At 28.0% G+C, this 16,079-nt stretch overlaps 1 protein-coding gene across 1 annotated transcript; it reads left to right on the forward strand.

The window, feature by feature from the left end:
* The first annotated feature begins 10,542 nt into the window (after positions 1 to 10,542).
* LOC111036633 (CGG triplet repeat-binding protein 1-like) lies at positions 10,543 to 10,917 on the forward strand. Its single transcript, XM_022318734.1, has one exon. The coding sequence runs from the start codon at positions 10,543 to 10,545 to the stop codon at positions 10,915 to 10,917; it is 375 nt and encodes a 124-aa protein (XP_022174426.1).
* Positions 10,918 to 16,079: the final 5,162 nt, after the last annotated feature.

Here is a 16,079-nt window from a genome sequence, read left to right on the forward strand (position 1 = left end):
AGCTTCCCAAAGCGTACTCCGTATACGGTATAGAACTATTTCGAGATTTCTGACACTCCGACATACCAATTTATTGGTATAGTATTGTTATGGTGTTTAGGTATGTATAACGACCAGAGCTGCTACATCTGCTGTCAGCAAGGTACTTTAGGTACTTTTGCGTTTATAATATTATACGTTTCCGTCCTTAAACCCCACACAAAATGATAAATAATTATGTTAGGTTTCAATTGTTATATTTAGTCATCATAATATCAAAAAAAAAAAAAAAAGAACATTCACCATATTATTATACTATGAATTTTTTGAATTTTAAAATACGTATCTTCAATCAAATGCATGCTCATTATTATAATATATATATAATATTATCTTATTAAAGCTGTTCAAAGCGTGCTGTGTGCAGTGCGAGTGGGTGGTCGTAGTGCGCGGTATATTATACTACGTTGAAATGTCTGACACCCTGAAATACCTATTTGTTGAGTGTTATGTCACGGTGTTTGGGTATATGTATGACGACCAGAGTTGCTACATCTGCGGTTAGAAAGGTCCACGACTGAGAGGTACTTTTCCGTTTATAATGTACATTTATGTCCTTAAATCACACACAAAATGGTAAATACATGTTACATGTTAGTCTTTAATTTTAACCTATGGGCTTTAGTCACCAAGTAGTCATTAGAACTCATTATACAATGAAAAACATAGTAAACATATTATTATGCGAGTGATAAGCATTATTACTCATTTTTTGGGTTTTAAAATATCTTCAATATAATACACTTATTATTATACATCCTGTGTCATTAAAAATATTTGATTGTTTTTTTTTTTAAATATCGTAGTATTTGAAAGCAGCTTGAATATCAAGAAAAATATCGCTTGGAGAGTAATTAATAATGAAAATAGTGTTATTTTTAAGACGATATTTCTTTAAGCTTGAGTCATCTATGTATAAATATTAAATGCATATGTACATAGCTTAAATCTCTATCAAAAAAAAAAAATAAATAATAATTACGTGATATTAACTAGGTAATATTTACATATTACGAATTAATTATTTTTTATTGTATATTATATTACATAATTAAATCGACAGTTAATTAATTTTTATTTAAATTTATTTAAAAATAAAAAATAATAAATTATTTAAATTTATTTACAAAAAAAATATACTAATTATTTAATAGTTGTGTGCATCTTTGAAATGTACTGTTAAAGTGCATCGATAGTTATGATAAAAAAAACTGGTTTAAAAAAAAATGTAATTGAACGTAGATATAAAAAAAATTAAGATACAATGTTTTGGTTATTTATTAATTTAAACGTATGATAATTTAAGCGGATGGTATAGTGTGCTAGACCATGTTCAAATAGTATGCTGTGTTACATAAACAAATTTATCCAGTTATTTTCACCCTTATATGTCTGCTTTCCGGCTGCCTTTGCTTTAAATTTTTTTTAATTTAAGACATCGAAAGGTTAGGTAATAAATTAGACCTATAATATTAAATCATTTTAACATGAGGGATTTTACAAGTTTTTATTTTTGTTATTGGCTCTCTGACACGCTCATTACAGTAAAACCTCATTAATCCGGACTTCACTTAATCCGGACGGCCGTTTATCTAGTTCATGATGTAGATTAAAATAAACATGAAAACGAGTTCAATTACACAACTATGTACTATTTTTTTAGGTTTAATATTGTTAGATATATGTATTAGATTTACTTAAGTTTTGTAAGTATAGTAAAATATACAATACAATATTTTTAAATGTATGATTTATGATTCTTGGTTACTTTGTTTTAATCCGGACTTTCATTAATTCGGACAACTTAGAACACCAATTAGTCCGGCTTAATAAAGTTCGATTATGTTAAAATTATAAGCTACATATAGGTAGAAAAGTTCATTTGGGCATAGAGATTCTTCGTGTAGTGAAAGAAAAGGAAAATATCTGTAAATTGCAGTTTTCTTAAAAGAAATGGGGCTTTTGAACGGGAATTCTAAACACGTGGAATAATAATAATTTATAACGGCAACGAAAAAATAAACAAATAATAATAAGTGCGGAGACTCGAACAACCGTTTATCGGTAAGTTATGAAAACAAAAATAAGTGAAACGATATTATTCAAATTGGCGATTTACTTTATATTTTATTGGAGCCAGTTTACTAAATGGTCAACTATTTATAACGTGGAAGTCAATTCGAGAAAATTGTTGTTATGAAATCGGGAGGACATCCGAGTTATCTCTTTTTAAATCAAATCACCGCGGGCGGCGATTCACTCGTGTCCATATATTAATATTTAATACCTATATATAGCTATACTGAATATTATAACCTCAGGCTATAAGATGACGCGTATTGTGCAAACAAAGGAAAAACGGAAAGACGCCGAAGAAAAGAAATAAGAATCGAACAAAACGAATAACTATTTATAAACCGCACATAAACCATAGATCAAGGTTTTCCAGAGCTAAATGCGTACTACATAATATGTAATAACCAGTGACGTATTCGCAGGTAGGTATATCATATCTATGTTTCGTTATTATGTACCTTCGGGCGTAGAGACTATTATGTATGTCGTACCAGGATAAGCAGCTTCTACGACTATTCGGTACCACGCAAGTCGCTCACTCGGACAACTGGCCCACTGACGTAGTCATGGAAGACCCCCCACGCCTATTCTGCTGCGTAGTCATAACAACGTGTTTTGAGTGTATTTCGCGAGGTAAGCATAGTGGTCTTAAACATTTTTTTTCCACCACTCATCATTGGAAGTATGAACCGTTCGTGACTTTACGGCGGACCAAACAAAAATAACCAAATTAAAACAAATCCGATTTCTCCTGCCACGGCCGATTGAAAAATATTATTTTATAAGTGTTACAATAAAATATGGTAGTAAGTACAAATGTCAGAAAAACCAATTATCAACTTACTTATTTAAAATTATTCCATGATAATATTATGCATTTTCAAATTATTGAAAGTACCTACGTATACCCCGAAATATAAGTTGCAGACCGTTAACTTAAACTATATAGTTTTATCATAATATTATTAATAAATAAAATAAATAAATAAATAATATAGTTGATTAGGTCGAACTAGCATTATCTTCATTATTCAAAACTGGCGAGACAAAATATATCATTCGTGTAACAAATATATTATTTATATTTTTTGTTATAAAATAAAGGGACACGATTATACTAAAGTATTTCTACAGGAGACTAAGGCGTTCAAACTCCTTCTCGAGGAGTTCATAAAATTGTTCATTAACGGTGTACCTCCTACTTACAAACAATTTCATAAATTCACCACTACTTGAACGGATTGAGTATTTTAATAGTTTTTATAAAAACCAATGTAAGGTTATAAATAATAATAATGATATAATAATTGATTTTATGCATATATGAATACGAGTATACCTGATCATAATAATCATAAAAGTAATTCGGGTATGTACAAAAACAAAACCATAAAATTGTTTGTATAATAATAACTTCTTACAGTAAAAAAAAATATTTAATGTGTAATAATTATACCTAATAAAATAACATCTTATTATTTGTGAATGATACAAAAATAATATTATGATATAAAATATGCAGTACAATAAAATACAGTACTATGTATATGCCATTGAAATATTTCTATAAAAATTTAAAAATCGGAAATATAGGCAGATGAGTAAAAATATATTGTTTCATTAAAAACAATATTATATAATCGTTGATTAAATTCATAAGGTCAACAGAAATTATCATATAAAATACTACAGTGCATAAATGCAGCTTGGGATATTATTGTTTTAATTTATGTATGAATTTATAATGTATTAATATATAATACATTAAAACTGTATAATAAATGTACAGACTTTGATATTCAAATTGATTTTAACATAGATACTAACCTACTTAATAAATATGTTATTATGGCTAGAAGAAACGAGATAAAAAAATATCTCCTAATTATAACATTTTACTATAGCATAGTACGTACTCGAATTAAATATATATATATACAGTTATTTTACAAATAAATATCTAATCACGTAAAAAAAAATAAACTTCGAGTGCTCATAAAACAATTAAAGTGATATCCCAGTAAAACTTTTTTTTACGTACCTAGGTAGAAAAACTTATTTAGGATTTTTGTATTACATTTTCGGATCTTTGATATGAAAAAAATTGTCCATGTCCTCAGAACCCTCAATTTTAAATTTCGAGTCCAAACCCGGGGCTAATGTTTGTGCTTCGTTAGTGCATGTTAGTGCTTTTTATTCTGTCCTTAGTGCTTTATCCGTTCCAAAATTATTCACATTTCGAACAAGGGCGTGCTAAAGACAATTTAGATTTTGAATTCGTGGTTTAAAAATGTTTCATTCGTTTAGGATTAGTTAGTGCTTCACTGTTATTTCCTCTATCGTTAGTGCTCTATTCTTTCAAAAGTTATTGGCATATCGTATATAGGGGGGTGATAGGGAAGTACTAATTCGAGTCCAGCCCCCAGAGTTTTGTCTAAAACTATTCAACACATTGAGGTAAAAATGATCCTCGGATGCCTTTAGGCAAATCTCGTAATGTTTGGATTAAATTACTTAAATCTGTGTTCCATATTTTTACAATAATTATTACGTAAAAAAAAATTGTTAATGTTGTAGAATACAACTTTAATTCGTCCATGCGTATGATTTACCGATGTGGTAAAGCATTGAATATCTTAGACAGCTTATCGATATAACTGAAAACCTGTTGTAAAAATTCTCAAAAAACTACGTATACGTATATCTAGCTAGGTACCCCTAACCAAAATACTCCCAAAATTTCACATACGAATCTTATGATTCTTTTGTTGTAATTATTTATAACTTTTAAATTTGTTTGAAGTGTTATGCTTGATTGAAATAAACATATGGGTTTAAAATAAATGGTTCGCGTTATTTGTGAACATTTTGAAGTTATTTGTTATTTATATTTAACCAATAAAGATCTAATACCACAACCCAATACTATAACGGTAATGGCGATCCAGTACCAAAAAGTATCTTTTATCCATTCTATGAGTTCTAGAACGCCAACTCCTGCAGGTCTGAGTGTTGAGTTTGGATAACAAAAATAGCATCTAAGTAAATATTAGATTACTAATGGATATCATTTATATCTAGATTAATATGAAGATGGAATATTCAATTTGTATCTCAATGTTTATATTGATAAAACTTTTTCATCTAGATTTTTATAAAACAACAGTTCATTTTTTTTATTAATTCTTGACATGTTTTTGGATTTATGGTTTAGTAACTGATTAAGGAAGGCAAACCAGGAAGGCTTGTTTTGTGTCAAAAATACCTATGTTGAATAATAAATATACGTAGAAAATACATACATTATATAATACGTATAATATTGAGCATAGAGTACCAAATTCAACGTATGACAACTGCATCTACCCAAAATCATGGTTGAACCCTAAGTTATAAGTACGAAATACTATTTAACATATATTTCTGGTTTAAGAAAACTGGTTTATAATTTTTATATTATATTCAAACCATAAATATCAATATTATAATAAATTAAAATTAGTACAAACAAAAATTAAGTAAATAAATATTTTGCTCCTTTTGAAAAAAAAGGAAATTTTGTAGTAGAATAAAAATTAAAAAGTGAGTGATGGGTAGTTAATTTGGACAAAGATGGAGTGCAGGTATAAGGGTCGATTTTATAATACGGGGAGTATGGCAAAATGCATATTTTAATTTGGGAATATCTTATGTATGGAAGGTTGATGACCTACATGAACATGAATACCGTCGCCGAGACTGGCGGCACTCGTCTTTCCAGGAAGAGTTGATCCCCCGCTGCTACTAGGCCATGTATCCCAATGAACTAATTCGTGTTTATGTAATAAGATACGAGGGAAAAGGTGGCTATGAATATGGATACATAATAATGTTGTTGTTACCGAAGGTTATTCTAACACGATTATTATTTGAAAAGTTTTCAAAGCGGGTGTTTAATTATTCTACTAGGTACTTAAATATATCTAATATATAAAAATCTCGTATCACAATGGAATATGTTTGTTACCAAACTCCTCCGTTTCGGCTGGACCGATTTTCATGAAATGTTGTGTGTATATTATAGTAGGTCTCGGAGAGTGACCCCTGTTTTAATATTTAACTTGTAAATTGTATAGTTATAATAATAATAATAATAATAAGGACCTAGATTACAACAACACTATGGTTATTGAATATTAGTATTAATATAACTTTTAAACGATAAAATACAAACAATTGACATAAAAAAACGGAGCATTGCAGTAATATTAGGAGTTTTGGTAAGTTTTGATGAAATGTTTTTGTTTTTAAAAATCCCAGCAATTAGACATACAAACTTAAGTCACTGAACTCGCAATGCTACATGTCAAAGATATACAAGTAAAGATATCAAGTAAAACATGTAATTTGACTGACGAAAAGGTCAGGTTGCAGGTTACTGAAAACCCGTGGGCTGTCGTGCCATAAAATATGTGCATAAACGTGTATAATGTACACGTTTATTTTAATTAATAACAAAAATTTCTTAATTTTTTAGTGGAAATTAATATTTACTATTTTCTTTTGTTTTGTTTTTTGGTTGCCAATGATTAATTGGGCAGAACAGGTTTAAGCATGCATCTCGTCTTCGCACCGCGTTGCCTACCCAGGAGGCTGAGTTGCACTTATAGCTGCTCATCGGAGTGTCCACAATCAAAATAAAAATAAAATATAAATAAAACACGTCATTATACATATAATCATATAGATCAGAGGTTCTCAAACTATGATACGCGTACCACTAGTGGTACGCGGAAGACTACAGTGTCGGTACGCGAAAGGCCAACAAGTGATAGAACGTAGACTAAATAAATGAATATTTTAAATTTTGTTTGAACATGATCACATAGAAATAGACATAAGTGGTACACGACAGATAAATAATACACATGAGTGGTACGCAAAAAAAAAGTTTGAGAACCGCTGATAAAGATAGTAATATGCACCTAGCAGGGTCTGCAATCCACCGCAGGTGAATTGCCTACCTGATAATATACTGATCGCATTATCACCTATAGTCTCTGATATTGAGTCATAGAGTCATAGAGATGACATTTTTAATGGCCAACGAAGTGCACGGGATCAGCTAGTATGTAAAATATAAATTCGTATTTTGTTTGAAATGCATATGTGTAGATTCACTTACCTTTTCGCAGCGTGTGTTGCTCTGTGGTACCATGGTAATATGTATTAGTTGTTATTCTTTGAGGGTGATTTTTGATACTCGATATCACGGTCATAATATAAGTATTTTGATTTATTTAGAGAATTGAATACATAACGTTTTTTTGTAGAGTCTTACGTGGTTGCTTGCCACTTGGATATGACTCTCGCAACTATGTCTGTTGTAACTGTGACTATTATCGTGTGCTCTTACATTAGTGGTGACTGTAATACATACTAATGTTATCGATTACCAATTGAATGTAATTTAAGTTATTGAGCTTTCTACGATTGTATTATAATGTTAATATAGCTCTTGAAAATCCCTACATCCGTAATGGTCGTAATGATCGACTACCAACCGAATGTAATTTAAGTTATGGAGTTCTCTAAGATTATGCTTATGTTCTAAATAAATAATAACTACATAATTTAATTGTACTCGTGGTTAAAAATAGTCTAATAATAGAGATATGCTAATCTTATAATATAATAATGTTATGATGCGATGATAGTCACAGGATTTTATATTGTTGGTGAATATGATAGGAAGATGAGGTGAATGAAAAGATGATTTAAGTTAATAATAAGAAATAATTGATCAAACTGCTATACCAAATGCTGAAATGTTGTAATATACATATAGTATATACGTATATACACACAGCGACAAATACTTTCTTGAACAGTAGAATAAATGTATCACGATGTAGACTGGCGTGGACGTTGTGCATCAGCTCTTGTGAAAAAACTGTTGATTGGTCGATTTTGTATGATCCTTATAAAGTGATCTGATGTAATCCCTTCGTAATTGGTGTGTATCGGTTGGACCTATCGTTAAGGTAACACGATCCGTCTATGATTTTATGTTCTACGGTGCATCGTAAGTACGGGCTAGTAGAGCATTTGTATCGTTCCTTGGAACCCTCGATCGTACTCGGCCGGGGTGAGGAAACGTGGGCATTATTAATATGTTGCATGTGTCGTGTGAGTATAAGGAATGTATGTTTATGTATACGATCAATTAAATCCGTTTTTATGTAAGAGTACTAATTAAATATTAAATATTACAATATAATACAACATATATATTAATAACAATATGTTGTCATTGCAGAACAGGATAGAATACAATTATAACTAAAAAACAGCACGAAATTGTTATTATTATTTTGTACTCTTGTAGATAGTATTGTGGTAATATTATAATGTTTGATGTAAAATGGCTGGATGAGTAAACAACTATTGAAAAAAGTACAAGTGCATTACACAAGATTTAGATCTCGTAATTATGTAGATTTCCATAACTTAAATCTTAGATACCAATTAGATAGTAATTTTTAAGATACTTAATTTGAATCTAGATAAATTTATCTAGATATAACTCAACACTGCACTACTGCAGTTCTGGATTACAAATATAATAAATGTTGTTATTGCAATAAGTTTCCAATTGTTATTTTTTTGTATATAGTATATGGTTCGTACTTATTGCTTCATTATATCACCTAAATACCTAATGATAACATTGATTATAATATTATATTGTACAATATATGTATACTCAATGATAATATGTTTAATGGTGAAAACATTTTTTAAAAAGAAAAAAATCCGGGAATATATATAATCAAACATAACTTCAAATTAATAAATTAGAAAATATTCTTTTGTCATCGGGTTTAATGAATTTTGATCATAATGTGTGATGAGAAGAACTTCTATTGCCAAATTCTTCACATAAACTAAACTAAGCTCTAGCAAATTACAAATTAATATATATTTTAGTGAATACATCATGTATTTTATTTTATTATTAATAAACAGTATTTTTAGTGTTTTGTACAGGCAATTTTACTGCAATTCAAAATTCCTGCCATTCTCTCGTAAACCAATAAGGCATATATTGTATAAAAATGGTGTACTCTGGTTAAATTTTTTACGTATACTTTATAGCCTTCCAAAATGTACAAATGGTTTTTGGAAAAAGTTGTATAATTGAATTGGTTGGATTGAAAATTGTGTTATAAAAGTACGTTTAAAAAATAAATTATAATACATATTGTGTTAGGTCATCTATTAATGTTGTTTATGCAGTAAAATGTATTTAAAAAATGTCTTCAGATTATATTTGCAAACAAAGTAAATAGGTTCTCATTAGAACATCTAAAGTTGATCCTCCAAAACACTCCGAAAATTTTGTGAACAATTATAAAATAATGAAATTATAATAGATTTCTCTGAATCAAGAAACTTTTGTTTCGTATATTTTTTACTATTTTGAATATTTGTATGATAAAATGGCTGTAATATAAATTTTGAATCACCCTATATAGTACATATATATATATACTAAATGTACAAATAAGTATTACTATATAAGGATTTATATACATTTAAAATATAAGTTATATGATGTATATAATATGTAACATGACATTGTATTAGTAAATCAAAATAATAGGGCGTTTTATAATTTAAAAGTATTATATATTTTTATAAAACTATTGAAGTTTGAAAAAATAAAATTTTATTAACTGAGTTAAGTTAATTTTATTTACCATCTTAACTTTAAACTTATCGAGTTCACTTTTAAGTTTTAACTGTAGCTGAAGGCAATTTAATTAAATTAACTTAACTTGTAACAGTTAATTATTTTCATTAACTTGCTCAACCTTGGTATACATATACGTAGCGTTAAGTTATCGGTGCACAACTCTACATACAAGTCTAAGAATTGCCTATACAAAGCGCCGTCAATAGGGTGAAAAATGCTTAGGTATTAAATATTATTCTTGTATCTCAATATTATGCACATAAGGTTTTTATATACTGCGAACTATTTGCAATCAAATTAATTACTTGTTTAATGGTTGTCACTAATGGTTTGTAGGTAGAAATAAAAATAAAATTATACATTTAAAAGCTGCCCGTTGGGCTGGTGCTCGGTTGTTTTAGTTTAACTATTGCTATATTTTATTAGCGCAAAACATGCCTATTTGTATAACATTTTAAAAATATATTATATTGTGTACTAAGAAATAATTGTCACGTAATGATAAATTGGTTATTAATAATTAATAGTTTGTTGGAAATTGGAATATATTTATATTTAGACACATGCGAGGAAGTGCGTGAAGATTGGTATGTAATATTATGGACTAATGGTTTAGTTTTTATACGACAGTGCTTCGCGATATTGTGTATTCGTTCGAGTGTTCGACTACTTGTGTTTCTTAAATTAAAATGTCAAAAGTACAATCGTCTGTTCATAAATATGTTGCTGAATTTGGAGAAAATATTTTTGCATGTGACGGGGGAATTCTTTTTTGTAAAGTATGTGAGATTAAAGTCAATAGTGTAAAGCGCTTTACTGTTACACAGCATTTGAAAACGGATAAACACATCCGTGCTGTTCATAGGAAAAATGAGAATAAATCAAAATTTCAACAATTATTGCCCAATATACCGGACAAATCCATGTTCGCCAAAGATTTATGCAACACATTACTACTAGCAAATATCCCTTTGGAAAAATTGAGAAATAGACATGTTCGTTTGTTTCTTGAAAAATATACAGGTAAAGATATACCTTCGGTTTCATTATTAAGAAAAACATAAGGTGATAAATGTTATGAAAACACAATGAATAAAATACGAAATGAAGTAATGGGAAAGAAGATTTGGGTGTTCATAGATGAAACAACTGATGCTACTGGCCGATACATTGCAAATGTTGTGATTGGTACTTTAGAAGTCGATAAACCCGGAAAAATATTTTTACTTTCGTGTAACGTTTTAGAAAAAGCTAACCATTCCACAATTAGTAAACTGTTCGACAAAGCAATGTTTTCTCCATGGCTGAGTGGTATACAACACGATAACGTATTACTATTCGTTACAGACGCTGCGCCATACATGGTGAAAGCAGCAAATGCTATAAAAGCATTTTACTCCAAAATGATCCACATCACTTATCTTGCTCAAGGACTACATCGGACATCAGAAAAAATCCGTTCTCTTTTTCAAAAGTTGATGAACTAATCGCAAACATGAAAAAAGTTTTTTTTAAACGCCCCTTCACGTGTTGAACTGATTAAAAAAGAAGCTCCCGATGTCCCTTTACCGCCTTCACCTATTATCACATGATGGGGAACATGGTTGGAGGCAGCAATGTATTACTGTGAATATTTTAAACCAATATTAAATGTAGTTCAGCAATTAAATGCCGAGGACGCAATATGAATCGAAAAAGTAAAAAAAAATAATGTTGGAAGAAAATATTTTGGAAGCCGATTTAGTACTTATTTATTCAAATTATGGAATATTAAAAGCAGCCATAACGAGTTTAGAAAAGTAATGTCTTCCGTTAGCTGATTCCATTAAAATTTATGAAAATATTGAGAATAAGTTTAAAGAAGTATCTTGTGCAAATTGTGTTAAAATATACAATAAATTTAAAAATGTCATTGAAAAAAATGACGGATTTCGACAGTTATCAAATATATCCAAAATTATAACTGGAGAAAATACCTCAACGAACAATATACCAGAAGATTTTTTAAGCAGTGACTTAGTATACTTTAAGTATGCCCCGATATCTTCAACGGGTGTAGAACGAAGTTTTTCTCGATTCAAGAACATATTTGCTGAAAATCGACGTGTATTTTTATTTGAAAATCTAGCCAAGTTTTTAGTAGTTAATTGTAACTCTCCAGGTAAATTTAAAAATATCTTAAAAATCTATTGCATTTGTTTATTGATTTTCGTTCATGACTTTTTGTTTAGATGAGTGAATACATATTCAAATTACAACTCAATGCAGTTCAATACAACGTACAAAAATATTGTAAATACATTTTAGAATACATTTTTTATTTAGTATAGATAATTTAATGAATTATATACATTTTAAAACTAAATAAATTTATTAAACTTTCATTTTTGTTTACATATTTTCGCATATTTTTGCATATTTAAAGTGCATATGTTAATGATATTCAGTGCATATTTCGTACATTTTTGTGCATATAATTCCGGGCCCTAGTAATATATGTTTGTGTTTATGGGTGACAATTGTGTGTTGTTTTATGCAGGAAAATGAACATAATTCTTGAATGTGTGGTTTTTGCATTTTGACATTTTAAGGAAAATATTCTTTATTGGGATGAAAATATATGAGAAATTATAACAAACAGGTTTTTTTTATCTAAAATAAAAATATTGTAAAATTATTATTTAAATTTGAATAATTAATTGTTACTGTGCTAATATAATCATAATTCAGAAGATTCAAACTAGGCCCTATTATCACTAAACGTATTAACAATTTTTTTAAATATTAGTATTATTATCTACTTATTAAGCGATACTTTAAGTTCGTTCTTTAATATTTTGATTCCTCATTACTTAGTCTTAGAGAGTTATAAAAGAGAATATGGTTCTTTAATTTGTAGTCCTTGTAAAAACCTTGAACTGAATTTAATCGAATGTATATTGAAGAATGTTTCTAATCCATTAAATTTTTATAACTTCTATATTGCCAATATGACTTAGAAATAAAATTAACAAATAAAATATATTTCCAGAATGAAATTATAATATATTATTATGATCATAGCAAATTATATGATACTGTATTTTATGAATTTCGAGATAAATCGAAAATGTTTGAGTATTACATACTCACATTGCGTTCGATAGTTTTGCAAAGTTCTTGAGTAAAAGTATTCAAATACTTTCTCAAAGTATTTTTTTAAAATTAAATATTAATTTTAATTATTTTTTTTTCTAGTAGTTGACATATTTTCTATTTTAATTGTTTAAATAAATCACATGAAAAAAAATTAGTGCGCCACTCGTATCTATAATAATAAATAATATTATGTTACTTATAAATAACCTTCAATTCAAATATTTAGAATATTTGTAGTTTATAGTTTCACTTTAGGTGAAGTATATAGTGCTGTATAAAATTAATGTGCACCATGAAAATGCTAAATTAGATTCAAAACATCGTTGATTTATGGTTTTTTTCATTTTTGTAAAAGAAAATTTAAATCATCAGTTTAAATAATACTTTAAAATATTTGCATTTGTACTTAAAGCATATTTTAGTTAGGTACATTTTAGAATAAATATCTGTGTTTGGGTTTGAATACTTTTAAAAAGCAAATTGAAAAAAACTGGTGTGTTGGTACCTGCAAGAAATGACTGTTCCGATACTCTGAGCGAAGTAATAAAATATATATTAGTTTTATTGATTTTTGTTATTTAAATTATTGTATTTATTTTTGTGTCTGATGTCACCTTTTTTTTGACTTTAAGCTTTGAGTTATGTTTCTTGTAGAAAATTAGATCTAGCTGTTACTCAACGGACGGGAAGAGGAAACAAAAGTCAAAAATGTTAAAATAATTCAAAAAACTAAAATCATCTAACATAATTTTGATACTGGCCCATTTCAAACTATCTGAACAAAGAGCAGATACTAAGAAAGTTTCTGGAAAAACCAGTTGGTAGTTCTAAAAATAGCATATTAAATGCTGCAAATTCACAGCAAAATATTTATTTATGTTTTGAGGTTGTAGTTTTATGTGCCAGTATACTCAGCATACATGTTCGATGTACAAGTATATTTTTAGGTTACACAATGTCTATTTTGTTAGTGCTTAAATATGTAGAAATAATTAAAAAAATTTAAACTCATATATTATGTTTAATATTCCATCTTCAGTTAGGTACCTACAATGTGTGTGTAAATTAAAATTCTATTATTCCGTTAGATTATGAAAAAAAAATATTTTGTTGAGTGTAAATTTTTAACAGGTTAATAAAGTTAAAGAGCAACTAAGATAACCGCGGGTAAATACTTTTTGGTAGGTGGCGGGATCGATAAGTTGTTTTAAGAGTACATTTACGAACGGAATCGATACTGGTGTTAATCGCTGCTATATCGGCGGAATCTATGGGTAGCCGAAAATATATGTAAAAATCACGTAGATCCTTGAAATACGGCATGACCAAGTAATTCGATAAAACGATTACTGCCTGCACAATCTAGTACCGACAGCAATATTATTCATTCTGAATTTTTGTATGCTTGATTTATAAATTCCATCAGTAGTAAGTTATATACGATACTAATATACTATAGTACCTATATATATGTATATAATTACTACAAAAATATAAAACTATTTTCACTTAAAAAAAAAAGACTAATCATGTTGTGACACTTATTTCATAAATTATAAACAATATTATAATAAATTTATATATATTTTTAAAGTCCAATAATTCAATTTTGAATTCGATTAAATTGTAAATTCTACAAGGGTTCTGAATTTAAGACAAACAACTTTAATTTATTAATATCGCTCGAAACTATGTTCAGTTGTTTATTAATTCATAAATAGCAAAATTATTATCAGGTGCATAATTTGTTTGAAATAAGACTGTGAATCGTAGAGTGTCTACATATGTATACAATTAAGTTTATAATTATTATATAGTACCTACTAACGAGTGAACAAAAAAAATTGAATTTAACAAAATTCACAAATGTTTACAAAATATAAATACGAAATATTAATATTATTTATTAGAAATATTAAATAGTTCTCTTGTATATTCTGTATATCTTGAAATTTAAAAATCTATGCTAATTACAGCTTATACGAACATAAAGTGTGATGGTGCTGAATATATTTACGTCAAAATAAATTATTTTTGAAAATCAATGAATCTGGCAGGACCCTACTTTCACAGCTATATGGAAGCATTTATATGATTAATGTGATAACATGAACATTTGGTAAATTATTAGACATCCAAAGACACCCTATAAAAAAATTATAGGTATCGGCTAAAAAATAATTTAAAAACTATTTAGTAATTATTAATACTTGAACTATAGTAATATGCAATACAAGAAAAAATAGTATTCCCGCGCAGTACATGGTTATACCAGAAAAAATTAATTCAGCAATGAAAGCATCTGCATTTAATCTAACATCTATTCGATTGTAATCTTAGGTATCAAAATATTATTACACTTACATGTAATATATTAAATAATAATAAAAAGATTATAAATATTTTGTTATTATAGTATAATGTATAGTAAATCAGAGTGATAAGATTTCCATATTAATTCACTGGTTTCCAATTAACACACATTTTTCTTTTTCATTGAAGATGTAAAATGTAAACTAGACTAGAAAGCTTATACGATAAGTCAAATTTCGAAAATGTCAAAATTCACTAGGAAAATGAATTGTAGTTATGACATTAGATGTAAAATAATATAATAAAAAATATTGCTTTCTTCCAATAAAACAACTTTTGGATCGCTACTTGATATCTATCGTCGGCTCAAATTTATTTAAGAAGTTTAACATTAATTTTTATAAATTCAAAAACATAAACGATTTGAATATTGTCTTATAGTCTAATTTTTATTTTGTTAATACTTGAATAAATTATTGTTTTCCTTACTTATGTTATTTTTGTTTGTGCTAGTTCCTTAGTAGTTGTAGTGATGATTACGTTTATATTATTTTATGTATAGGTACTCATATATTTCTTTATGTATCAATTTGATGTAATTTATTTTAACTATCTCAGCACGAGGTAGGCCTACAGGGAGTGTTGCATAATATGCGGAATATTTGTAATTATTATTGTTGTTTACATATTTCGCGTGAAATAAATACATAATAATAAATTATTATTAGTATTATTATAGGTAAATATAACTCTAGTTCAAGGATATTTTTTACAC

Source organism: Myzus persicae, unplaced genomic scaffold (assembly GCF_001856785.1).
Source record: "Myzus persicae strain clone G006 unplaced genomic scaffold, MPER_G0061.0, whole genome shotgun sequence".
In the NCBI taxonomy this organism is placed as follows: Eukaryota; Metazoa; Arthropoda; class Insecta; order Hemiptera; family Aphididae; genus Myzus; species Myzus persicae.